Below are 23,335 nucleotides of genomic sequence, written 5' to 3'. Positions count from 1 at the left end.
AGTGTTGTGGCGCCGGAAACCTGACCTGAACCTGAAGCTGCCTTGTTAAGACACTAATCCTGCTTCATAGTACAGCCCCCTGCTTGGGACCAGGTTGGATTTAAATGCCCTGATACATAAACCTTTAGAACTGAAAGAAGTTTTTTTTTTTTTTTTTACATTTAATCATGAAAACAAATCTCCTAGACCAGGGGTGTCAAAACTCCAGGCCTCGAGGGCCGCTGTCCTGGAGGTTTTAGGTTTTTCTGCTCCAACACACCTGATTCAAATGGTTTAATCACCTCCTCACCAAATCATCAGGTTTTCCTGGAGCACGGCAACAAGTCATCCATTTAAAGCAGGCGTTTTAAAGCAAGAACACATCTAAAACACGCAGGAGAGCGTCCCCCCGAGGAATGGAGTTTGACACCTGTGTCCTAGATTATTAGTATTATATTTGCTGCATTTTAAACTGCCTCATTATCTTTATTTTTATCTTAAAGTCTTTAGCAAAGATTAGTTTGCATGTTTTAGTTACCTTGTTATGCCTAACGTAGCGATTGTAGTATTAATAGAAGTTTAGTTTTAACAGATCAATTTCTGATTTTAGCATCGTTTGTAGACATTTGTTGCTTTCCTTGACTAAAATATGCTGAAATATAAATCAGTGCCATGTTGGATCTATAGACGCAGAGCGCGGTTGTCTGAAGGCTGAAGTTACTTTTACGAACGAGTGTCTGAGAACAATCAAAAGTGCCAACTCAGGAAAGCAATTATTCTCACAGAAATACCCTTTGAATGCCTGATATTTTAATGTGAAGCTGTAACTTGTTCTTCAGCTGCATGGATGTGAAAAAGCACGCCTTACTGCTAAATGCAGCATGCGTTTTCACTTCAGATCACCCAGAGATGTCGGCGCAGGTCGAATATTTTGACCGTTTTTATTGCAACGATCCATTTGTAATGCAACAAAGTCAATATGTGTCATCATTTTGCCAAAAGGAAAAAAAAAAGAAAAGAATCATTGCAGCAATAAAATTGTTTAGAAAAAGTGGACTTTGTGTGCGAGTCGTGCGGCATCACAGCGGTGACGTTTAACGCCATCAGGCAGTTTTATATGCAGAAACTGCATCATCACGCATAAAAAAAACATAAAGTGTCCATCAGCTCCACACTGACAGAGTGGCTCCAGGTGAACAGCATTAACACTGAGGCGAAACAAGAAGTGCCTACGCCAGTGTAACGTACGTAGCATCAGTGGTGACGCCACAGTTGTTGTCCTTCATAGACATGAGGATGTAGCCGTCGTTGCCCCAATAAGTGGACCACGAGTTCTTTATCAGCCAGTAGGGCTCCCCGCTCAAGGTGCCGTATCCCACCGCCAGCACAGCGTGGTCCAAATCATCTGGGGTGTTTCCTGGAAAAAAAAAAACAAAAAAAAAAAACACAAATGAGGAAAGTGTTCGCTTGTGGGGAGAAACTACTTGGTGGCGCTTAAATTAGGAGGCGAACTCACCACAAGCCGGTTCGTAGTAGACGCCGTGGCTGTAGAAAACAAACGACCTGTGCGACGCGTCGATGCTGACGGCCGCCGGGCCGTTTTTGAAAAGCGCCAGCTTCAGGGCCTCGGCGTCGCCCGACGTGACGTTGGTGTAGCTCCTGATCTGTGCGGTGAGCTGGGAGGAGTTCAGGTGGCAGAATCCGTTCTGCGCCGGGAGAGACAAGCAAACCGAGGAAATGCACGAAGTTGGACTCTTTTTGGGTTAAGACGCTAAAAAAACCTGTCCTCTACTCTGTGTTTTCTTGTTGAGGCGGAAGGGGAAAATAAAAATGCTGAGGTTTGGTTTGAGGTCTGTCAGTTTCCTCTTTCATCTCGAAATGTGTTTGGGATTTTCAGCCACTTTGAGACACAATCAACTGCTGACATCTTCCAAAAAAAGGGCCCCAAATGTGTTAAAATTCTGTTTTTTTTATTACCATTAGACTGTTTTGCATCGATCGGCAAATATCTCACCATTCCCATGTAGGCGCCGTAGGTCTCTGTCATGGCGATGCCTCCGTGCTTCATAATCCACTCGTACGCTCTCCACTCCTCCCCACCGTCACAGCCGTTGTTGCCGAAACCCCAGGAGCAATCCACCAGCATCTGCTGGGACAGGACCTGCAGGGAGCCCGTCTGGAAGGCGGGAGCAGAGGCGCAGGTCACCAACTCAGAGAGCCCCGTGTATCGTTGGACCTTTTTCTTAGCTTTGACACATTTTTCACTGCAGCATCCAGTTGATTTCAGGCAAGATTAACTTTAACGCAGAGTCAGCACTCACACAGTCGTTTTCCTGTTTATAGTTTTTTCTTTTTGCAAACTACATCTGCATACTTTCTGCTATGTTAACCCTTCATAAATCAGAACATTCAGCTTGATTAGGAATCATCTGCTATGACTTCTAGTATTCGTAACTAGTATACCTTTTGAATTATTTAACTTTATTTACAAAAATCTTCAGGATATGTATATAAATACACTGAGATCTCTTCAGTTCCTTCAAAAACTTGTCTTAACTAATAGTTTATTTTTCAACAATTTTGAGCAAAGTCATTAACTGCTCAGTTCACGCTGATGTTTTGCGGAAAATGCAGTTTTGTCTGAGGGCAATTAAAGTTGTGGCACCAGACCAGCAACCAGAGACCCTGATGAAATGAACCCAGAGCTTTCCGCCAGGCAGGGGCTGTGTTTCTGAACCTGCCTGCAGAGACGGAGGTCACCAATCTGCGCGGGTCGCTTCCTGCTGCCCGGCAGATGGACAAAGACGAACTGCTGGGGCCTCTTTCTCTTGGCCAACATCAAACTGTCCCCGCAGTCACTGGAAAACAGCTGCGGGCGCCAAGTCGCAGAACGACTCCGCTTCTGGTGCCTCGTCGTGTTAAAACCGTTACAGAATCAAAATGTGCTGAAAATCTTTGAACTTCTATGGGTTCACTCATGCAACCCTTAAAGAAAACGCCTATGGGCATCATGAAACGATAAAGTCTGTAAAATTGATGTTTTCAATACTTTTACTACACTGCAGTATTGCCGCTTTCCCCTCTTCCACATCTGGATTTGAACCCGGCACTAATGCGGCTCAGAAGAGGCACAATATCGAGAGGGCCGTGCGTGAAGGAAAGCGAGTCAAAGAATTTGGTCGCTGCCGGCGGGGTGCCATCCCGATCCCATAATAAACCGCTCCCGTGGCCGGATCAGTTGCTAGGAGACGCGAGAGAAGGAATGCCTCTGAGGCCTGCCTTGTGCGCGGCGGAGGCGGGCCGGAGCTTCGTTTACTCACACTCGCCGTCACGTCTGTCAAATATGTGCTGAAATCTGGACAGTGAACGGACCGGACCCCGTTCTCCACACACTCACAGCGGTGCTTCTTTTAGTTTGAACGCTTTTAAAGAGCTGCATCTACGATGAAGGCATTTCACTACACTGACTGAATCGTGTTGCACAACAAAATAATGTTTTTCACATGCGGTTCTCTCACGTCTGCACTAACTTCTACTGCGTTTATTTTACAATATAATTAAAACAGGATTTGTAGTTTTTACATTTAAAATGTTCAATCTAATTTCCGTTCTGTAAGCTGCTGTTGCCGTCTGGAATATAAGTCAAGTTCAACCATCCTTTAACACAACAAGCGCTTTTGTTTTTATGGATTTGGTCCAAATTCTCCTACATAAGCTGTATTTCATTATCCAGAGAAAAATATATTTACACCAAGCGTAAGTGCGATAAAAATAAAGCTAAACATGAACAGATGGGGTGCCGTGCTGAACATCTGTGGATTCAAAGAGAATAAGAAATGCGTCCCGTCAGCTCAGCAGAAAGCCCTGGAATGGGGCCGCTGACTGCTGCGAGCCGTTTTCTAATTATTATCACCTTCAGGAAGAGAGCGCCCTCTACTGATCCCGTGGTGGCGAAGCTCCAGCAGGAGCCGCAGATGGCCTGGTCCTTCACGGGAGTCACAGCGCCTGAAAGAGCAGCGTTAAAGTCAAGTCTGGGTGTTCCACCGGAGCGACGGGGTTCTTGGGTAAACCGTTCAGGGTCGACACGTACCGTACAGCCTCCAGTCGAGGGACTCGGGTACTTTCACCCCTTCGTACAGTCCGGACGGGAACGGGAGGCCTTTGTTTGGCGTCTTGCCTTGTTTTCTTCCCCTCATCGTTGCCAGCTCTGACACGGTGCGATCGGACAGGGAGTTCAGGGCCAGAGAGAAGGACAGACCGGCTCGGTTCTTGGAGTGGACGTACCTAAAGCAACACGCAAACATTCAGCTCATCGGACGCCCTTAAAAAGGCATTTCAAAGGATCTCAACAACAGTCGTTTTCCTCACCGGAGATTGTGAAGGAAAGCATGCTCCCTCTCCTCGTGTTCCCTCTCGTCGCTGTACTGACGCTGAAACTTCTCCTTGAATTGGCCAAACATCCTCTGAGAGTGGCCTGAAGCGGTGGTGTGGATCAGATCTTTCATCGGATTGGCCAGCATGTGGTGCTCCACACCCGGACCTGGAAAACCTCTGCAGGTCATCCCTAAACGAGAGAGAGAAAAAAATAAATGAAAAAAGTGATAATGTTTGTTCTGCTTTAATTGTTCTGAAAGCAAACAAACCTTCAGGCAGAGCGAAGACTTTGGGATCCAAGCGAGTGCTGAACTCCTTGTAGTCCACCAGGTACTTGTCGTAGTGGGACCCCAGCAGCGTGTTGTATCCCATCATCTCATAATGGAGGGGAATGGCGGTAGCCGTTTTACCATCTTCCTCTGGGTGTGTCACCCACAGCGTGTAGGTGTTCTTCTTGTGACCCACCGTGGTCACATTCTGCCAGACTTCACATAGGGAACCGCCGTAATACTCCATCCTCAAGAACTGCAGAGGTGAAAATCAGAATTACTTACAAGAACACAGACAACAAATTTTATCGCCCAGCAAAATGGGCGACCTGAACATGCAGCTGGTACCAAAGACCCTCGATATCAGGGGTCAGCAACAAAACTTCATCAAGGGCCAGCCTCTGGTTAGACATGTTTCCATGGGTTTTCAGTGTATCGTGTTTAAAGACAGTTTGTTTGAGGGTCGCCACATTAGGCACAAACGTGGAGCAGATATTTCGGTAAACGCATCTGAAGCGCACTCCTGCTTCCACTGCCAAGCCGAACACCAGTGACGGCGAGGTGAAGCCTCGGGAACCTCTCGGGCTCCCCTCCTAATTGTGACGGAAAAAGGATGCAAAGCTTTGAGGCTTCGGTCTGACTGAGAACAGCGACATCTGGTGGCCAGCTGAAGCACAGCGACAGCGTGGCTGAGGCACCGAAGGTTTCAATCCCAGTTCAGAAAAGACTGTGTGGTTGTTTAAATCTGCTAATATGTTTCTTCATTTATACAAATGAATGATTTCATTATCATTACATATTAAAATGCTTGTTATTAGAAGACATTAGATACTGCGCCAGACGTACAAATAAAAAGAGTTAGACATTTGTTTTAGAAATATCCTAATATATGTAGACACGTTCACCCAGATTCTAAAAACCATTTCAGATCAAACCAAAGAATAAATCTAAATTACACATTTATTTTTCAGCTGTTCCCTTCTGCAGGAGTCACCACAGTGAGTGAACTCACACCAAAGAGTTGCTTTATTACCGGTTCATGACTCAACCTGGGCTCAAACCCGCAGCCTAAGGATCATTAGGCAGCAGCACTGACCACTGAGCTACCACAGCCCTTAAATAAAGACCAAGAGTAAAATGTTTGTTCAGGTTTATTTAGAGAGCTTGACCTAGATGCTCTGAACTAAAAAAAATGGCTTCAAAACATTTTGAAACAATGAAGCGCAAAGTGAAGCAGCGATGATGTTCGAAGCTTCGTACGCCATCGGTCACCTGATGGTGGTGTTTTCATACAAGTGGTTGGAGTCACTCTGCTTCAGGAAGAGCCTCGGTGTCATTCCCTATTACTACCTTACACAAAGCTTAATCACAGTAAGTCAAGATCGCCAAGAAAAAGAGGCAGACTTGACTGAGATTCGGCTCTTCCACGTTTCAGCGTTTCTTGCCTCCACCTGAGCTGAACAGCCAGAGGGCCTCGTCGTGCTCTGTGGCAGGTTGTCTTACTACCGTGTCCCTCGGTCCAAGTCAGGCCCGCGAAGGGCTGTGAGCAAGTGAACCGATTACTGCGTCAGACTGTGTTTGGTTTATTTTTAATTTAATAGTTCGTGGGCCGAATGGAATGAGCTCGAGGGCCAGATATGGCCCACGAGCCGCCAGTAAATGACCACGTATCTGTGCAAACGGATCGGTGTCTTTTAAATGTGACTGCAGCTCAAATATTTAGTTTCAACTTTACATGAAACCTCAGCATTAAGTGCAGGTGTGCGTTACTCGTCACATAAATGCATTTAATTAAGCGTTTTTAGCTCTCCGGATTGTTTTTAGTTAACAGAAGCCCACATTTTATGAGTTTCTTTTTTATAAATGTGCAGGATATATATATTTAAAAAAAAACTAATGTGAAATATAGATGTGCTTCAGTTCTGGGGGTTAAATTGTGAAATGATTTAAGTCATAAATTAAACCTATTAGACCCTCCTATGACCAAAAAAACCTAAATTAATCCTGGGTAATATTATAAATAAATAAGTTGGTCTTAAAGTTATGGACAGAAAATCCCCCCAAACACACACACAGACACACACCTGGAAGCCCTGAACGTCAGGCAGCGACGCCTGCGGTCTGACCACTTCCTCCTTGGTTCCATTAATCTGGAAGCATTTCATCACGTTCTGTTCCTCCTCTGTGGTCTCCGGGCTGATTTTATAGGCCACACCAAACTGTTGCTGCGACCCGAGCTGGTAGGTACAAACCTGGCCTGTTGATAAACACAAAGAGGGACGTTAAAGGGAAATACTATCTCAAGAAATCCAGAGCACAGTAATACATTTGCTCTGTTAGACAAAGAGTTTTGGCAAATACTTTAGCTTTCCTTTGCATGTAAGATCCACACACACATTCATACAGCTTTACTACATCTCTACAAAGCTAATCTGAATAAATCATTCTATAGTCTAATCAGTGTGTTAGATTGTATCCATACACTGATGGGGCACATCAGAGGCAGTGAGTGGTTTAGTGTCTTGCCCAGGGACACTTCGACATGTGTCTGCTGCCAGGAATCGAACCTCCAACTCTCATTGGAGTACGACTGCTCTAAACACTGATCTGTACAAAATGGTAACAGCAGGGTAAGACGAGGAAGTACAAATTGACCCAGAGCTGTCACATTTTGTGCTGTCATCAATAACACATTTGGTAAAATTTCTGTTCCCTTTTTTTTGCTGTAATGATTAAGAAAGCAGGGTTGTTCAACTATTCCCGGTTTTGCTTTCACATTATGCACTGACTGGCCTTATCTACTTCCAATGAGACATGAGCATTTTGTTACCACATCTAAAAAATAATTCTGCAGAAACCCCCCAAAAAACTTCCTTATCCATTTGTGATCGTGTTAGAAAGCCAAGTTTATCGAGATGACCTTTAAAACCAGCCGTTATTGGGATTTTTTTCCACATTGAAGATGACTATTATTCACCAAAATAACAAGAAATATGAGCTCTGATGAGGAACCTTTGGGAAACAAAAAGCAATTTGTTACTTGAATTACCAGCTCAACTTCTCTGGTTCAGCTTTTCTTTTTGGACTTCCTGTTTGTTTGACGGGGCTGCAGTTCGGCTTCTTTTCGGTTCTGAATCAGCACAGACCCAAAACATTTCTGTCAAACAGAGTCAGGGTTAGGAGCGGTGTGTCCTGTGGTTTCCTACCATCGTAATAGTCTATTCGGCTGGACTTCGCAGGCAGGTCGAACCAGCCCTCAAATGGCTCCACAATCTCAGCATAGGGCAAGGAGATCACTCCTGCAATGGGAATGAGACCCATGAGTCCAACCACAGAGAGACCTGTCTTTCAGGACATTTTGCACCCTTAAAAAGCTACCTTTGACGTGATAAGTGTCTCCAAAGTCAGGAAGAGAGGGAACAGCTTTCCCCTCTGCAGCTGGAAATAAACAGAAAGGTTTAAAGTTGAAACAAGAAGCCTCACTGAGAAATATTAATAAAGCCTAGGAGCTATTTAAAGTGCTAACCATAGCTATGACAGCTAGCTTCTCTATTTAAATCTGGGTTTTATTAAAAAAAAAAAAAAACAGACTTTGAATTTAAACTAAACACAAAATAATTGGCGTATTAAAAACTATCAAATCTCTTTGTTTTTGCTTTTTTGCGGTATTGTTAAGAGTGTTAGCTGCTTGAACGATAATCTAGCAAACGTAACAAATACTTAATCAATGTTAGCTGTTTTAACAGAATGTAACGTTCAATGACTGAAAACGCGCCGCGGAAAATTTTATATCAGTCCTTACCACACGCAGCCCACAGAAGAACAGCTACCAACAACAAACTCTTCATTGTTTTAACAGTTAGTTCAGAAAAAATGAGAAAGAAAAAAACTAAGTCAAACCATACTCTGGCACCTTAACAGAACATGACTCCGACTGTGTCTGTTACCCTCAAAACACTCATTAAAGAAAAACAGTCACATGCGGAAATGTTGACGTCCCTCTCGACCAATCAGAATGTGACATAGAGCAGCGTCGTCCAATGAGATACAAGAGGTGGGCTCTACGGGTCAAACAGTCATGTGGTTTGAGTCATATGACTTAAAATGTTGGTCAGCGTTAGTGCAGCAAGATATTGCTGTTGTTTGCTAAATCTGAAAGGATCATGGTGCATTTTGTTGGTGTAGTTGTTCAAATAAACCGCATGTGACCATAGCAGGAAAGGCAGCTGGATGACTGAGCAGAAACTGCAGCTCTACATGAGATCCTTTCTTGACTGTTTTTCAAATTTACATAAAATCCTGAAAAATAGTCTGAATCCTGAATTTTGAATGTAACATTTAAAAGAACATTCTTTACATGTTTTCTTTGGTGTGGTTGCATAATGGGAAAACTGGTAGTAGTTTAATTGAAACCATCTTTTCAAGCTTGATCTCCACTGTCTTTCATATTAAAGTGGATTTTTCATCCAAGAGGCTGAGACTAAGTCATTGTTATTTGACATTATTTTACTGTACGAAAACAGTCACGCTGTTCTAAACCCCACAAAACTGTGTACGCAGGTACAGTGGAGGAAATAGGTATTTGATCCCCTACTAATTTCTTTGCATACTTTATTTCAAACTGGAAATAGAACAATAAAGGCATAGTGTGTAAGAACAAACAATAAATAATACAAATTATAATACAAGCAGTCCAAAAAAGGGTAAGGGCTGAAGCTTTCATAGAAGCTTCGTTTTAATACAGAATGACAGAATGCCAACTATAAATCCTGACAAAACTTAAATAAAAGTTGAAACTTTATTTGCAAATTGTTTAGGGAAATAAGTATTTGGTTCCCTGAAACCCAGCCAGAATTATGACTCCCACAGGCTGGTTATGTGCACATTTAAACCCACTGAAGCTTTCTGATGGCAGCTGTAAGGTTACTGATTCAAGGCCACATGCTTGTGGTGTTTCAGCTCTAAATGTATCTGAACATATTGAAAACAATAGCAAGAATTAAAGAAAAATGTATAGAATCCTTTTTAAATTCCTACAAAAGAAAATTAAATGATGTTTGTGCCACTGCCATCATTTCAGACATTCACTTTGTTGACAAAAATGAGCTTTTCTGGCTGAAACCTACAAAGAATATCCCATTTTGGCACTAGATGTCAGTATAACAGAAGATGATTGTGTTATTACAAACTCATTTCTCAAGGCCTGAATCAGAGCCAGTTTCCCACAGAGACTGAAATGAGAGAATATAACATAAAATAAAATGGTGTTATCAGCTGAGTTTAGAGCTGAGCAAAGAAAAAAGGGAGACTGGAAGACATGAGGGAAGTTGTTCTGCTCCTAACTTTGTCAGATGGGCGTCTCGAGGCTCTAAAGTGAAGTCACGAGACGACGTTTAAACAACTAAACAGCCTAAAGGACATAAACCATCCAGCGTGTGTTCAAGATATTTGGTTTGTGGTTTAGTTAGTGGATATTACACAAAACTAGGCTCTTCAACAACAACAAAAAAAGTTGATAACAGTGTAGTGCGATAACTCAAGTCCAGTGCTCTTAACTTTTCCCAAAGTGGCCCTCCCTCAAAGATAAACATGAATAATCCTTTCTTTTGACAACATGATGTTACACAAGACCCTGCAGCACAGACTGATACTTCGAGTTATGGCGGAAAGCTTCAAACCCTTAATGTTTTTCTGTATATTTACTCCTTACTACCAAAGATGAAAGGGCGATAATGTTTTTGCCTGTTTCTGAGAGTTTATTTGTCCATCCATCCATCTATCCATCCATCCATCCATCCATCCATCCATCCATCCATCCATCCATCCATCCATCCATCCATCCATCCATCCATCCATCCATCAATCCATCCATCCATCTCTCACTTATCTGTGGTCGAGTCGCAGAAGCAACAGGTCCAGGAGAAAAACCCAGACCTCCCTCTCCCCAGCGACACTCTCCAGCTCCTCCTGGGGGATCCCACGGTGTTCCCAGACCAGAGAAGAAACATAATCCCTCCAGGGAGTTCTGAATCAGTCCCGAGATCTCTTCCCAGTGGGACATGCCTGAAAAACCTCCAAAAGGAGGCATCCAGGAGGCATCCTAATCAGATGTCTGAACCACTTCAGCTGACTCCTTTTGATGTGAAGGAGCAGCAGCTTCACTCTGGATCTCACCTCATCTCCAAGGCTGAGCGCAGCCACCCAATGAAGGAAGCTCATTCAGCCGCTTGTATCCGGGATCTCGTTCTTTCAATCATGATCCAAACTTGATGGTTGGAACATAGATGGACCAGTAAATCGAGAGTTTTGCTTTTCGACTCAACTCTTTCTTCACCACGACTGACTGAAGCGACACCCTTGTTACTGCATACGAGGCCCCAATCTGTTGATCCGTCCTCCCATCACTCATAAACAAGACTCCCAGATATTTGAACTCCTCCACCTGAGGCAGAGACTCATTCAACGTATCAGGATACCTCACCCGGAAAAAGGGAAACCACGGGACCCACCTGGAGCCAGGCGCTAAAACAACTACAAACTCTGTTCCTTCTCATCGTACGGTGAGCTTAGTTTAAAACTCTGGCCTAATATGCATTTATTTAATTCAATATCAGTGGAAACAATTCAGTTTCACATTTATCTGTCGCGGTAAAAATATATGAATCTTTAGTGTTAGGAATTTGGTTTTGCAATGACAGCAAAAGGTGCTTGATTTAAGCTACTGCTCAAAGAAAATAGTACTGCTGCCTAATATGTCAGGATGAAAGACGCTCTGATGAATAAGATTGAGTGAAGACTTCAGGTTTTATATGAAAACTGTGAACATCTGCATAAAAGAGATTGCCTCATTTAAATAAAAGAATTTCTCTGTCAAACGCAGGGGTGGCAGTATCATGTTTTGAGCCTGTTTTGCTGCAGCTGTGATAGAAAAGTAGCCATTATAAATTAGTAGGGTGGAATCTAAATATAAGAATGTGATAAACTCTGTTTAGGCAGCAAGATAATACCCCTAAATGAACACAAATAAAGTTGAACCACAATCCCACAAAGGCAGTGTATATGAAACACATTTACTTCCTATTTTGGGTTAAACAAATATAACAGGAACCACAAAACACCGTTCATATACAAGAATACAGGAATATAAATATAGAATATCTCTACTACAGGGTAACAGTTGTCAAAAACACAACACACATTTAAAGAAATCATTCACTCGGCCACACAGACAAACCACAGACTACGGTTTGAACTCTGCACTCACGGACAAATTCACTCACTCGTTCACAAATTCAAAAAGGATTTTATAAATTTTGCAAAAGGGTTAGGTCCAAAGTTAAAGTCTCTTTAGTGCTCAGACGGCCGCTTGCGCCCCATATTCTGCTCTCGTGGTTTTTTTCTGAAACTGACATCATAAGCCTTTTTTTCCAAAGTGACTAAAGTCAAAGATAAATGCAACACGACAGACAGGCCTTCATCAGATGTTTGCTTGTCCATTTTTTGATCCTGTTCACATTGACGGAGAATATCTGGACTGTAGACGGTTTCAAACGCAGCTACGCACGTTAACTCGCACACATCGATGCATAGTTTCATGAAAAGGAAAAGAATCACCTCGGCACAACGCGACGAAATGTTACGGCACAAGACAGATTTGCAAATACAGAACACAGAATATCAGCTCATTAGCAAATGTTTTGGGTTTTTTTGTCTTAGCAAGTTTGGGGATTTTTATCGCAGTGTCTTCAATGCCCTTAATTAGCACTAATACTGAGATCCCCTACTGTCATCTTTGTTTAAAGTGTCCACATGGCTCCGCGTTATATTCAACAAGGACACTCTGAGGTTAAATACATGTTGAGCCCCTTTCACGCGACAAAAACTGATGTTTACCCAATACTAAGACGCAGAGTCATGCAGGAGAGCAGCTTAATGTCTTGTTTTCATCCTGTCCTGTGACAGAGTCCACGCTGAGGCTCCAAGCTGGGTGCAGTTAGTGTTTCGGGTCAGACAGGTTTCGTCAGACGCTGTTCAGTAACAGAATGGTAGTGGCAGAGCTGGGAGAGGAGATCTCAGGGTTGATGAAATGGGGATCTTGCTCCTCCTCTGAGTCCTCTTGTTTCTGCGCGACGGGCAAGGTTAGCTTGTTCAGACGGTCCTCCAACGTGACCTCCGCTCCTTCTGCTCTGTCTCCTGCAGCGCACACGAAGAGGACGGAGCACAAAATGCTCGTTAAATCTGCAGCCAGGAAAACACGCCGTACTCCTGTCTTTACTGAAGGGCAGACGATTTCATACTTGGGCCCAAATCATGCCCAGGTTTGTCAACTGATAGTTGTGACACAACTCTGATTTCAGCACTAACACAACTGATTTCCTGTTTTGTTATTTTTGTATGTTTTTTGCAGTTGAGGTACTTCTGCATACGTTGTGCTATTTTAGCCATTTATATATCAAAATGTTTAGGAGATGGGTGCAATGAGTTTTGCATTTTTTTTTAGAACTTATGTTCTTTTCAAACTATTTAACTTTATTTACATATATTTCCCAGTAGAAACACATTGAGATTTCTTACATTACTTTAAAAACATTGTTCTCTTTACAATCTTTCAGCGTACACTCTGTTTTTGTCTTCCTATGCTACTTTTAACTTTTAGCTATCATTCTGCTATGTTTAGCTTCTAGCTAGCCTTTTGCTACTTGTACCTCTTTTAGCTGAACACACGTTAGTTTATCAGTCTTATTTAAGCCATTTGAGGAATAATCTAAATGTAATTCTGCTTCACTGGATTGATATTTAACAGTGAACAAATGACTAATCTCAATAATAGAGTTTAAGTGTTTTGATTTACTCTGTTATCGGCAATCATTTACTGTCAAGACCTTTTCCTCCCTACCAAAAACAAAAGTGCAAAGTATGACAACCTGCACTACAAATTGAGAAACTTTACCAAAGAAATAAACGGTACAGTGTTTTTTAGAAACATGTTAAAGATAAAATCAGTGGCTATGTTGTTTCCCAAAATGTGGAATCCCTTCCTTTATGAAACCTTAGCAGTCATTTTGGAACGCACCTCTCTCCTGGTCGCAGTCTGGAGAGGAAGCTCCACTGCACTGGCTGCGAGGGCCCAGTACCGGTGAGGCGTGCCCAGAACCGCAGACCAAGTCTGGGCTGTGAGAGCTGCGGGGGCTCTCTAAGTCCAGACCACCAGGACACGAGGAGGAGGGGGAGGAGGAGGAGGAGAGGGTAGAGGTGGGGAAGAGGCAAGGCATGCGGAGAGGGGCGGCGGCAGATGGAGGAGGATGGGACGAGGAAGCGGGAGGCGAGGAGGGCATCGTTTGGTGTGAGGAGGCGGTGCGAGGGTCGGCCTCCTCCTCAGAGCTTACACTGCCCTCGTCGTCCAATGATAGTGACACCACTGAAACAAACACACACACAGATACAGTCTGTCCTATAAACATGCAGGCACAAACATGCACCAACGAAACAGAAATTAGGGATGCACTGATTGCTTGGTGGACACCTCTGCTCATTTTCAGCTAGAGGTGCTTGTCCAGCAATTTTCTTTACCCACTTTTCCATTTAGGTTCGCAGAAGAGCTGGTGCCTCCCTGTAAGGGTTATTGGGCGAGAGGCAGGGGGACACCCGGGACAGGTTACAAGTCCATCGAAATGGACACACAAAGACAAACAGGACAGACGACCATTTACGGTTCCACACACACACTTACAGAAAATTTAGAGTTTCCAGTGAACCAAATTTCAAAATCAGAAAAAAAAGGGGCGCGCTGCCAATTCAGGTTCTTTGAGAAAAATCGGTCAAAATGGCAATTAGCAGATCAGGTAATTGGCAGGCTTTACAAAAATCGGAAAATGGAATCAGACGAGAAAACTACAATTAATGCATCTCTAACAAAGATCTATCCATCCATTTTCTTTACCTGCTTTTTTCCGTGCAGGGTCGTCTCACAAAAATAATGATGACAAAAAATCCTAATCACTTACCTGAAAAACTATCTGGCTCCATGGTGAAGCTGGCGATGTCCTCGTGATCTTCGTCCACCTCAGCACCAACGCCGCGCTCTCTGGTTCCTATAGCGAGCGAGCGCCGGTGGGCGTGGATCTCCTCTGAGATGCTCTCCAGGTTCCGTAACGCTGTGCGGTACTCAGCTTTGGCGGCTGCAAGCTTGGCCTGGAGCTCATCCACATGGTGCTTTAGATGCTATGAAAAACAAACCAAAACACGTGTATTAGAAACAAAACTGAGCAAATAATTGTGCACATTATAAGCAACAGGAAATAGTTTTTTTTACGGGAGAATGATCAGGGTTCTTTTCATTCCCACACCCTTTAAGAAACTATCAGATATTTTAGTGTTTAGTCAAAACCCAAAATCTACAACACATATTAGTATAGTGTGATAGTCCGCATACCTCAAGCTGGTGATAATATTTGGCTTTCAGTTCAAAATAGGGTCTGAAAGGGGAGAAAAAAAGAAAAGATTAAAAAAAGAGGGAAGGAGAAATATTTCTTGTCAGAAGAAAAACACTCCTCTCTGAGCAGTCACATTCCTTCGCTCTTACAGAGGGAGTTCACCCCGGCGCTGCTTAACCAACACATAAAACATCTGGAGCCCCTCGTCCTCAGCACGCTCTCATATTAAGAGGCCTAAGCGGGGCCAGTCGTGGCAGAACGCTCGAGCGCAGACCTGGATTTGCTTATGGAGCGCCGCAGCTTCTTCTCCAGCTGCCTCATGTGGTAAATGCAGGAGTTGTAGTTCGCCGCAGTTTTCCTGTGTTCGGCTTCGCTCCGTGTTCTCGCCTGCTCTGCCTCCATCACCTGAAACAACCGGGAAATTTATTCCGGTTACAGAAAGCGTCAACCCTCCGGTACTTCCGCCGCTGCTTAAAGGTCACTTCTTGTTATTGTGGGAAGTTTTTCTACTTTATTTTTGGGTGTGTCGGGCTTGTGCTCCTACTTTCTGCGTGGCGTGGTTGAGCATTTCCTGCCAGGCTGAGTCGAACTGGCGGGTGTCCTCTTCCAGAAGCTTCTCCTCTGCCAGGGCGATGGTCTCTTTGGCCGCCCGCAGGATCTCCACAGCCCACTGGAATTCCTGAGTGGCTTTCTGGGCTTCTACCTGAGCCTGTAGGGCAAAAAAGAAAGAGGTCACAACCACAGCTTTTGAGGAATATAATAAATAGGGAATAGGGAGGAGTAATAGTAAAGTCAGCATAAAGTTTAGTCAGCTTCCTTCCTTTTCAGCTACAGAGGAGTTTAGTTGCTTTTGGACTTCCTTTGGGGTCTGCCCATGTTGTGCCAAAAAAGGCTCAATCGCTGTGGTAACAACACTGTTCTGTCTTTTAATCGGCTTAATTTAAAAATTGTTCAAATCGGCCAATTAAAATAATCGACAGATCAATTCGTCTGCTTCTAGAAGGAGCTATGGATCACTTCTTACAACAGTCTAAGATAAACTAAGAGGATCTCTCATACAGAAAGACAACTAAGTCTTTGTGAGGAAATCTGACTCGTCAATGGGTTCTTTTTGCCCACAGTCACGGTCAGTAGGGGGATTATTGTCGTCACCCTACTGGACATTATTAGACCCACTCGCTCCACTCAAACAGGCACAAGTTAAAGGTCAGAGTACTGGCTGATATCCAGTATGAAGCACTTACAGTAACTCTGATTAGATTTCCTTATATGAAATAATCAGGAGAATTTGGTTTGCCAAGTGGTTGTAGTAGCTAAAAGCAGCATCGCACTGGGCTGCAACTGTTAAGAGGCTAACTAAAGACACAAAATGTCTATTTCTGGAGAGCGCCAGGCTGAAAACACTCCTCCTCCGTCCTGAGAAACTCCAAATCAGGAGATTATTGTAGCACTTATCCCCTGGATCGATGTGTTTCAAGTAAAGCAACTTCAACATCAGAGTCCTTAAAGATCTTTGAGATGTTTTTAGTCTTTCCTGTTATTTTCTGTCATAATAAATGCGTAATACGATCTTCTGTCAGTGCTGGTCATGGTTTAAAATAAAGCCTTTAAAAGGGCCGTGAACAAACAAAGATTGGACACAAAAGGTTGAGACAAACAACAAAACTAGCACCTCCTTTGTGACATGTAGGTGCTGCAGAGGTTAGACAGGCTGTTAAAAATAAAATGTTGGGCACAGCAATGCAGCTTGGCAAACGTACAAAGAGGAATCTCTGTAATTATGACCCATTTCCCAGACTCTACAAGGAGAAGGGTTGCTAAGAAAACAGACAGCAGGTTGAAGGATACTTGATGAGACAGAGAAGAAACCGAGACTTTAAAGCTACATCCATCATTGTTGATTTTATGTCAAAGCGGAGCTAAAAGTTGACACTAAAATTCCAGGAGTTCGCAGAGAGAGAGAGAGGGAGAGAGAGAGAGAGCAACACTGACGAAAATATCTCTGACACATCGGAAAGTTTCATGAAGCAAAAAACCCTGCTGAGCTTTAGCTTCTGTTTGAGTTTTGTTTAGAGTCCAGTACCCTAAAGTGCTTGTTCAGCCCCACTAAAATGGGTTTCTGTGTAAACGTTATAAATATTTATTATCTCACTGAAAGCACACAGCTTCTTGACCTGCCTCAGTTCGGAGAAACGCATCAAATAAGACCAATGAGCTACTGGCTAGTCCAAATGCAGCTACGAACAAAGCGGAGTTCTGCCCTCTTAAAACAACTCTAATCCCAACAATTTAACAGAGGTTCATGTGAATGCTTTTGTTTTTAGAAGTCTTTACATTGTCGTCAGATTTGCATGACACAATTATTTACATAAAATTCAGATTTAAGCATAAAATGCTGCAGCATCAACTAGCTGTAGCACTTTTGAAATATCCAGGTGTCATATTACATGGCAGGAATTTAATACTATTTCTGCCTAAATAACCATGCAATGCAAAACTGGCAGCAGCGTAAAGGTTAAAATAATAGCGTTTGCATGAACCGTAAATGTAGGTAGACCTCAGAACAGAACCTGGAAGTTGAAGCCAGAACTTGACCAAACTTCTTTGTTGGTTGGTTCCAGTACAATTTAAGTCCCGCCGCTTTCATGTGAAGAAACAGGACATTGCTTTTATTAAAGAAACAAAAACACACAGCAGATAATGTTTTTTAATGTTGTTTCTTGTTGACCCTATTGTATCCTGCTGCTGTATGTTCAAATATGAATTTTTCTGACACATGTAGCTGTAATAAGTAATGTCACGCTTAAAGCAAAGCTCATACAGCGCCATGATTGTGTTCGGGGGAGTAGGCGGGACTTTAAGTCCTGCATCGCTAGTGTGCAGACTCTGGTTCCAAAAATACAAGATGGGAGCGTCCGTAAAACTATTCCTGATGGCTTCAAGTCCTATCAACGAGAGAAGGTGGGTACACTTGGTCTGTCAGTATAATATGTTTATTGTCAAGATGGTCAGAAACAATATTACTCCAAACATAGGCCACACAAAAGGTTATCTACAATGAGAAACATATCAATAATTTATGATTTTTACACAGAAACTCATTTCAGCATGGCCGAACTATTCTGTTTTCTGCCACAGAGCCTAAAGAGTGTTATTTAGAAACATGCAAATAGAATGGTTTGTCTGAAACACCTCGTGATTTTCCCCGTGGGCCACTCTTCTCATCCCGCCGAAAAATGTTCCTCACGTGTGACATGTGCACGTCCATTCAAGTGACTCGTTTCAGTTCGTGCTTTAGACGCTTTCCTTCAGTCTGGCACCTTTGGCTCCAGAAATACACCCAGTTTCCGAACGAGATGGAGCGCGGCAGGCCGGGGCGGGGTGTGGGGCGGTTGGCTCGTAGCACGAAGTGGCAGAAACCGAGGGTGGGGTGCGCGGCGTGGGTGCAGACATTCAGACAGACAGGCAGCGAGGCAGAGGAGAATGTAGGGTGAAAGGGACAAAAGATGGAGCGGTACATGCGAATTCCTCCACACTGCCAACCCCCCCCCCCCCCCCCCCCCCCGTCTGCAGGAATGTAAAGGGGGGGGCATAGGGAGGTTTGTGGGGGATGAGACAGGCTTATGGATGGGGGAGGTGGACTGTTGTTAATGTTTTGTGCTGGCAGGTCAGTCGGGACGTTTCTGAATCCAGTTAAAAATGGGTCATGTATCAAATATTAACTAGTCTTCCATAGGTCATAACCAGACAGTTTTCCATTTTAACTTGAGGCGTTTATTGGCTCCTGCACACACACACAACAGTAAAGAAGGCTTTTGATAATATCACATGAAAGTGGGTCACATAAAGCCTCCCTGTAACTCTTAGGCTTCACGTGGTGCCATCAGAAGTGATGACATTGGCAGCTCGTTTGTCATAATGCAAATAAAGTCATGCAAGGACCCCCCCCCCCACACACACACACACACACATATAAATACTCAGTCTATTTCAGTTCAGCTATGACACCCAAATGTCAGCCCTCTGAAGTATGATTCATAAGATCCTGATTCGGTGGCTCGAATAGGAACCCACTGGACTCTACGTTTCAGACTGAAGCCCGCTGGAAACTACGAGACAGAAACCACAACCTGCTGCGGGGGGGGGGGGAACTACGCGGCTTTCGAGTTAAAACCACAGGGGAAACTGTTCTACCCACCTGCAGTTGCGCAAAAAGGAAGAACAGCGTTTAAAATAAAGAAAGCAGCGCTTGTATTTGCAAAATTTCCTCTCAATACAGAGGCGGCGTATTTGAATGTGGCATCAGTTTAGGAGACGGAGTGTAAAAATAGACATCACGTGACTGCTCCCTTTAAGCAGATAGAAGCAGAGCTCCTCAAACTTGTCACTGCTAATCCTCTATAAGCCGGCCATTACGGCCTGTGTCTGCCAACCTCAGCATCTATGTGTGTGTGTGTGTGTTTGCGTGAGCACCTTTCTTGTCACTTTGCGGGCTTCCCAGTAAGGTTTGGAGTCATCCACAGCTCGCCCAAGTTTCTTCGTCAGCTCGTCCAGCTTCACTGTAGCTTCCACCAGCACGGCGCGAAACCTCTGACGGAAGTCCTGCACACAGAGAGAGAGAGACAAAAAAAAAAACGCACACAAACTTATCAGGTCATCTGTGTAAACCGAGCTTACTGGTGTTGGCATGTTTTCTCTCTAACGTTTAGCTTCAAGCAAAAATGTCTGAGACGTGAGGTCGTATTTTCTCCTGGAGGAAATCTTTGAATCGGAAGCCCCAAGTTGCGCGAGAGATGAATTTAGGGCATTCGGCCTCCAAATCATCTCCTCTAATTCAAGTCTTCACTGATCCATTCCTAAACATATGACCTCAATAATGAAAAAAAAATTATATAGTATCTAAACTGTCCATGCATTTTTAAAAAAAGGGGGAAACAAGTTGGGATATGAGCAAGTTCTGACTTATTATGATTTCAAATATAAATACTGATTATTCTAAGAAGGTGATAACCCTTTTTTAATATAATTTGGTAGAAAAAAAACATAAAGGCTAAGCTTTTTAAGGAGAAGGTATGAGCAGAAGAGCTCTGTTTCTCAAAAAACACAAAAAACCTTTGAATATTTCTTCCTCTAGAGTGCATAATACTGGAAAATAATTCAAGAAATCTGGAGGAATTATAGCAAGTAAAGAGTACAAGCCTCAGTTGGATGTCCAACATGTTCAGTCCCTCAGACAGCACATAGGTTTGGACTACTCTGAATGCTCTTTATAAGCCATCACTGTCAATTTTGCATCTATTGTATCTATTTACGTACCGAGAACTGAGTAATACAAAACTGTCTGCAATGCAAAGCCTGACAGGTGTCCACACAAGTCTCTACTGCATTTTTTGAGTTGGAACGTTGCAAATTTGTCGCTGTTTTTGCATCAAGAACGACAAAATTACTCCTGAAATGCTGCACTGCTTTGTATACTCATAACCAAAATGTCGTTTATTTGACGTGAAATGGTAAACATGTTTTTTTTAGCATATTTACAGGCCCTAAATGTAGAAAATTACACATTTAAAAAAGCAATAATTTAAGTTAAGAAGATAAAACATGAATGTTCTTAAGGCTGCACAGTCTCTAGTAGGAAAAAATGAAGGTACATGCAAGGATCAGTGGATAATTCTTATTTAATGTTTCCATCCCAACTTTCTCTGCTGCTGTATAAGAATCATAGACATAGTTACAGCTTTTCAGACATGTTCAGCCCTCAACATGGCTGAGCAACCTTATCCACATTATCTGGTCATACAGAACGTTTTTAGGCTTAACTCAGTAAAATGTTGAATCTTTTTGGTTTTTTTTGCTATTTTACTTCGACCTTTGTGGAGCCAGTGGTCCACGTGAGGAGCAACATTCTGAAGAAAGGCCGTCACTGCTGGGGTTCGGTTCCAGGTAAGGTGGGAGGTGAAGGCGAGGCGGAGGATCAGGTTTGGCACGAACGCGTCGAAGCAGCGTCGGGCTGTTTGCAGTGAAGCGTGGACGGCGTAACGTCTTTTGTGAGCGTGTTTGTGCCTGAACTGACAATGCATTTATACTGTAGATATGTTCTGCCAGATAATCAGTGGTTCAGTTGTGTTTAAGCATATCTATATGTGCGTGTGTCTTTGTGTGTGTGTGTGTGTGTGTGTGTGTGTGTGTGTGTGTGAAGGTGTGCCTGTGTTTTTAGGCTGTAATTTGCAGAACCGAGGCTTTAAAAGGCAGCACCTGCATCCTGTCCATAAAAAAACTGACAGAGCATTAAACAAGAGGTGAACGGTGGAGAAGGAAGGGGAGGGGCTGCAGGAAGCTCACTTCCTGTGACATCAGAGCGCTTCCTGGACCGAGACAATGACGCAGCTTTCAATCCAGGGGGTGCGCCTGTCTTTCAGTTTTAGGGCTTTTCAGAAGATGATAGAGAGGATGTGGGGTTTACCAAGTTTTAAAATGATTTAAATGGAACCTCAAGAGCACAAGAACACACAGCAAACTCCACTATGTGTGTGAAACACTAAATCCACCCCTGATGCTTCCATATATTTAAGAGGTTCAGTATCAGTCAGTAGCTGCTGATCAAACGTGCTGATTATCTGATCATCATCAGTGTGAGCTCCTCTATATACTGTAAGTGAGGGTTTTGTCAGTTTGCTGCTCTGGAACAGACAGGGGTGTGTTAACACAGTGCCACGGTGGAAAGGGAACAGTAATGGCCTTAGAGGAGCAACTGTTGCTGCCCATCGACGCGGGATGGGTTAACTTTAATTTCCAAGCGGTTTGGAGTCCATCGATGTACGGCGAGAAAGAACATCCACAAGTGGAAAACATTTAGGTTTGGCAAGCTTTTCAGATGCGGACCCCGAGGTCAGACCTCAGCTCCATCTCAAACTCTATAGGCCTCAGTCAGCAGGTTGAAGGTTAAAGGTCATGACAGGACAGTCGGAAAAAGGCTGAACAAGTGTGGCTTGTTAGGATGAAAGTAGAAATGTGAATTGTGGGTAAGCATATTTGGACAAAGCCAAACAGCACATCAGCACAAACTCTTTATAACAACCGTCAGCACGGTGGTGGAGGGCTGATGGTCTGGGCTCCTTGCAGCCATTGAATCGACTCTGAACTCCTCTGTAGACCAAAGGACTTTAGAGTCAAATGTGACCCAGTGAGACCAAACTGGGTCATGAAACAAATCTACAACAGAATGGCTGAAAAAGAAAAGATTCGAGACGTTGCAAAGGTATAACGTCCAGACCTCAGCGTGACTGAGACGCTCTGCTGGGACCTTGGGAGAAACAAATGTTTGCAAGCCTCAACCAATCAAAGCAACGCTGTAAAAAAAAAATTAAAAAAAACAAGACAAAATTTTCTCCACAACCACGTGAGAGACTGACAAAGTCAAACAGAAAACCCCCTACTGAGAGGAGGTCCTACAAGCCGTCGAATCACGGGAAATACTCACTTTTACCATTTTTGTTTTTGCTTCATAATAATACCACCCTGGAATCTGTGTTTTTTGTAAACTTGAGGTCAGAGTTAAATCCTTTCTTAAACCCAGTCAAGAGCGGATCATTATTTTTCAGTCCCGATATGTGAAACCCTAGAATTAAAAGAGGGTGGATTGTTCTATTTTCCACATTTATTGTGACTAGTTATTGTTGGCTTCTGTTTCTTTGTCTGTATACGAGAGGATTGCGGTTTGAACATAACCTTGCTGCCCCTTGTTTCTGAATCTCTTGAAACCACTGGATATCTTCTAAATCAGAAGAAAACAGCCTGCAGCACTTCCTCCAAGCTTCAGCTCTGCGTGCACACGACGCCTCGGGGCGACGAGCTTTATTTGTTTCTCCACTGCTGACTTCACATCAGCCATCCACTCACTTCTAACTCTTGAAAGGATTAAAAAAACGACGTGTTAAAATCTGTTTTTTTTTATTCACATTAAAGAACAGGAAACACTGTGATCCCGTGTGAGTAAAAAAAACTAAATAATAATCAGGATTGGCTCTCCAGATTTCAACTTAAAAATCAAGAACCGCACAGAAGTGGCACGGTTCCTGCCTCGGCCCTCCGTCTGGTGTTTATTCCAGCTCTGGATCCGAGTGGAGCTCTAATGAGAACCAGACAAGGTCTACATTTAGGAAAAGAAGAAGAAAAAAAAAAGAAAACTGCGGCTTGGATCTGGAATGTTTAGGTTTTGTTGAACACTAGCTCGACTCAACAGCAAGCCCGCCCAATTACAAAAACGAGCCCTTTCAGTGG

The 23,335-nt window shown here is 43.3% G+C and overlaps 3 protein-coding genes across 3 annotated transcripts in view; 1 reads left to right on the top strand and 2 right to left on the bottom strand.

Moving 5' to 3' along the window:
- The window catches only part of mturn (maturin, neural progenitor differentiation regulator homolog (Xenopus)), a 41,640-nt gene that overhangs the window by 1,449 nt on the left and 16,856 nt on the right, over positions 1-23,335 (top strand). The window lies entirely within an intron of this gene.
- zgc:110239 (uncharacterized protein LOC550326 homolog) lies at positions 696-8,596 on the bottom strand. The gene is made up of 11 exons (XM_017420935.3): positions 8,425-8,596; positions 8,001-8,060; positions 7,829-7,921; positions 6,707-6,879; positions 4,623-4,878; positions 4,348-4,543; positions 4,070-4,263; positions 3,893-3,984; positions 1,994-2,155; positions 1,496-1,685; positions 696-1,396 (listed from the first exon to the last, which is right to left on the bottom strand). The coding sequence occupies exons 1-11, from the start codon at positions 8,468-8,470 to the stop codon at positions 1,209-1,211; spliced, it is 1,650 nt and encodes a 549-aa protein (XP_017276424.1). The 5' UTR covers positions 8,471-8,596; the 3' UTR covers positions 696-1,208.
- Positions 11,666-23,335, bottom strand: part of LOC108238766 (SH3 domain-binding protein 5-like) — a 12,766-nt gene continuing 1,096 nt past the window's right edge. The window contains exons 3-9 of the mRNA XM_017421064.3: positions 19,529-19,657; positions 15,600-15,764; positions 15,330-15,460; positions 15,055-15,097; positions 14,627-14,843; positions 13,696-14,040; positions 11,666-12,815 (exon numbers count right to left, since the gene is read on the bottom strand). Of these exons, the coding sequence (XP_017276553.1) occupies positions 12,643-12,815; positions 13,696-14,040; positions 14,627-14,843; positions 15,055-15,097; positions 15,330-15,460; positions 15,600-15,764; positions 19,529-19,657 (1,203 nt within the window). The 3' untranslated portion in view covers positions 11,666-12,642. The remainder of the gene's footprint in view (positions 12,816-13,695; positions 14,041-14,626; positions 14,844-15,054; positions 15,098-15,329; positions 15,461-15,599; positions 15,765-19,528; positions 19,658-23,335) is intronic.

This window comes from Kryptolebias marmoratus, linkage group LG5 (genome assembly GCF_001649575.2).
Source record: "Kryptolebias marmoratus isolate JLee-2015 linkage group LG5, ASM164957v2, whole genome shotgun sequence".
NCBI lineage: Eukaryota > Metazoa > Chordata > Actinopteri > Cyprinodontiformes > Rivulidae > Kryptolebias > Kryptolebias marmoratus.
This window is presented reverse-complemented; position numbering and strand designations above follow the sequence as displayed.

Coding starts and splice junctions, on each gene's coding strand:
- zgc:110239 (XM_017420935.3), bottom strand. CDS start 8,470: ATGAAGAGTTTGTTGTTGGTAGCTGTTCTTCTGTGGGCTGCGTGTG. Junction 4,879..6,706: donor CTGACGTTCAGGGCTTCCAG/GTGTGTGTCTGT, acceptor TCACCTCTGCAG/TTCTTGAGGATGGAGTATTA. Junction 3,985..4,069: donor CCTCGACTGGAGGCTGTACG/GTACGTGTCGAC, acceptor CTGCTCTTTCAG/GCGCTGTGACTCCCGTGAAG.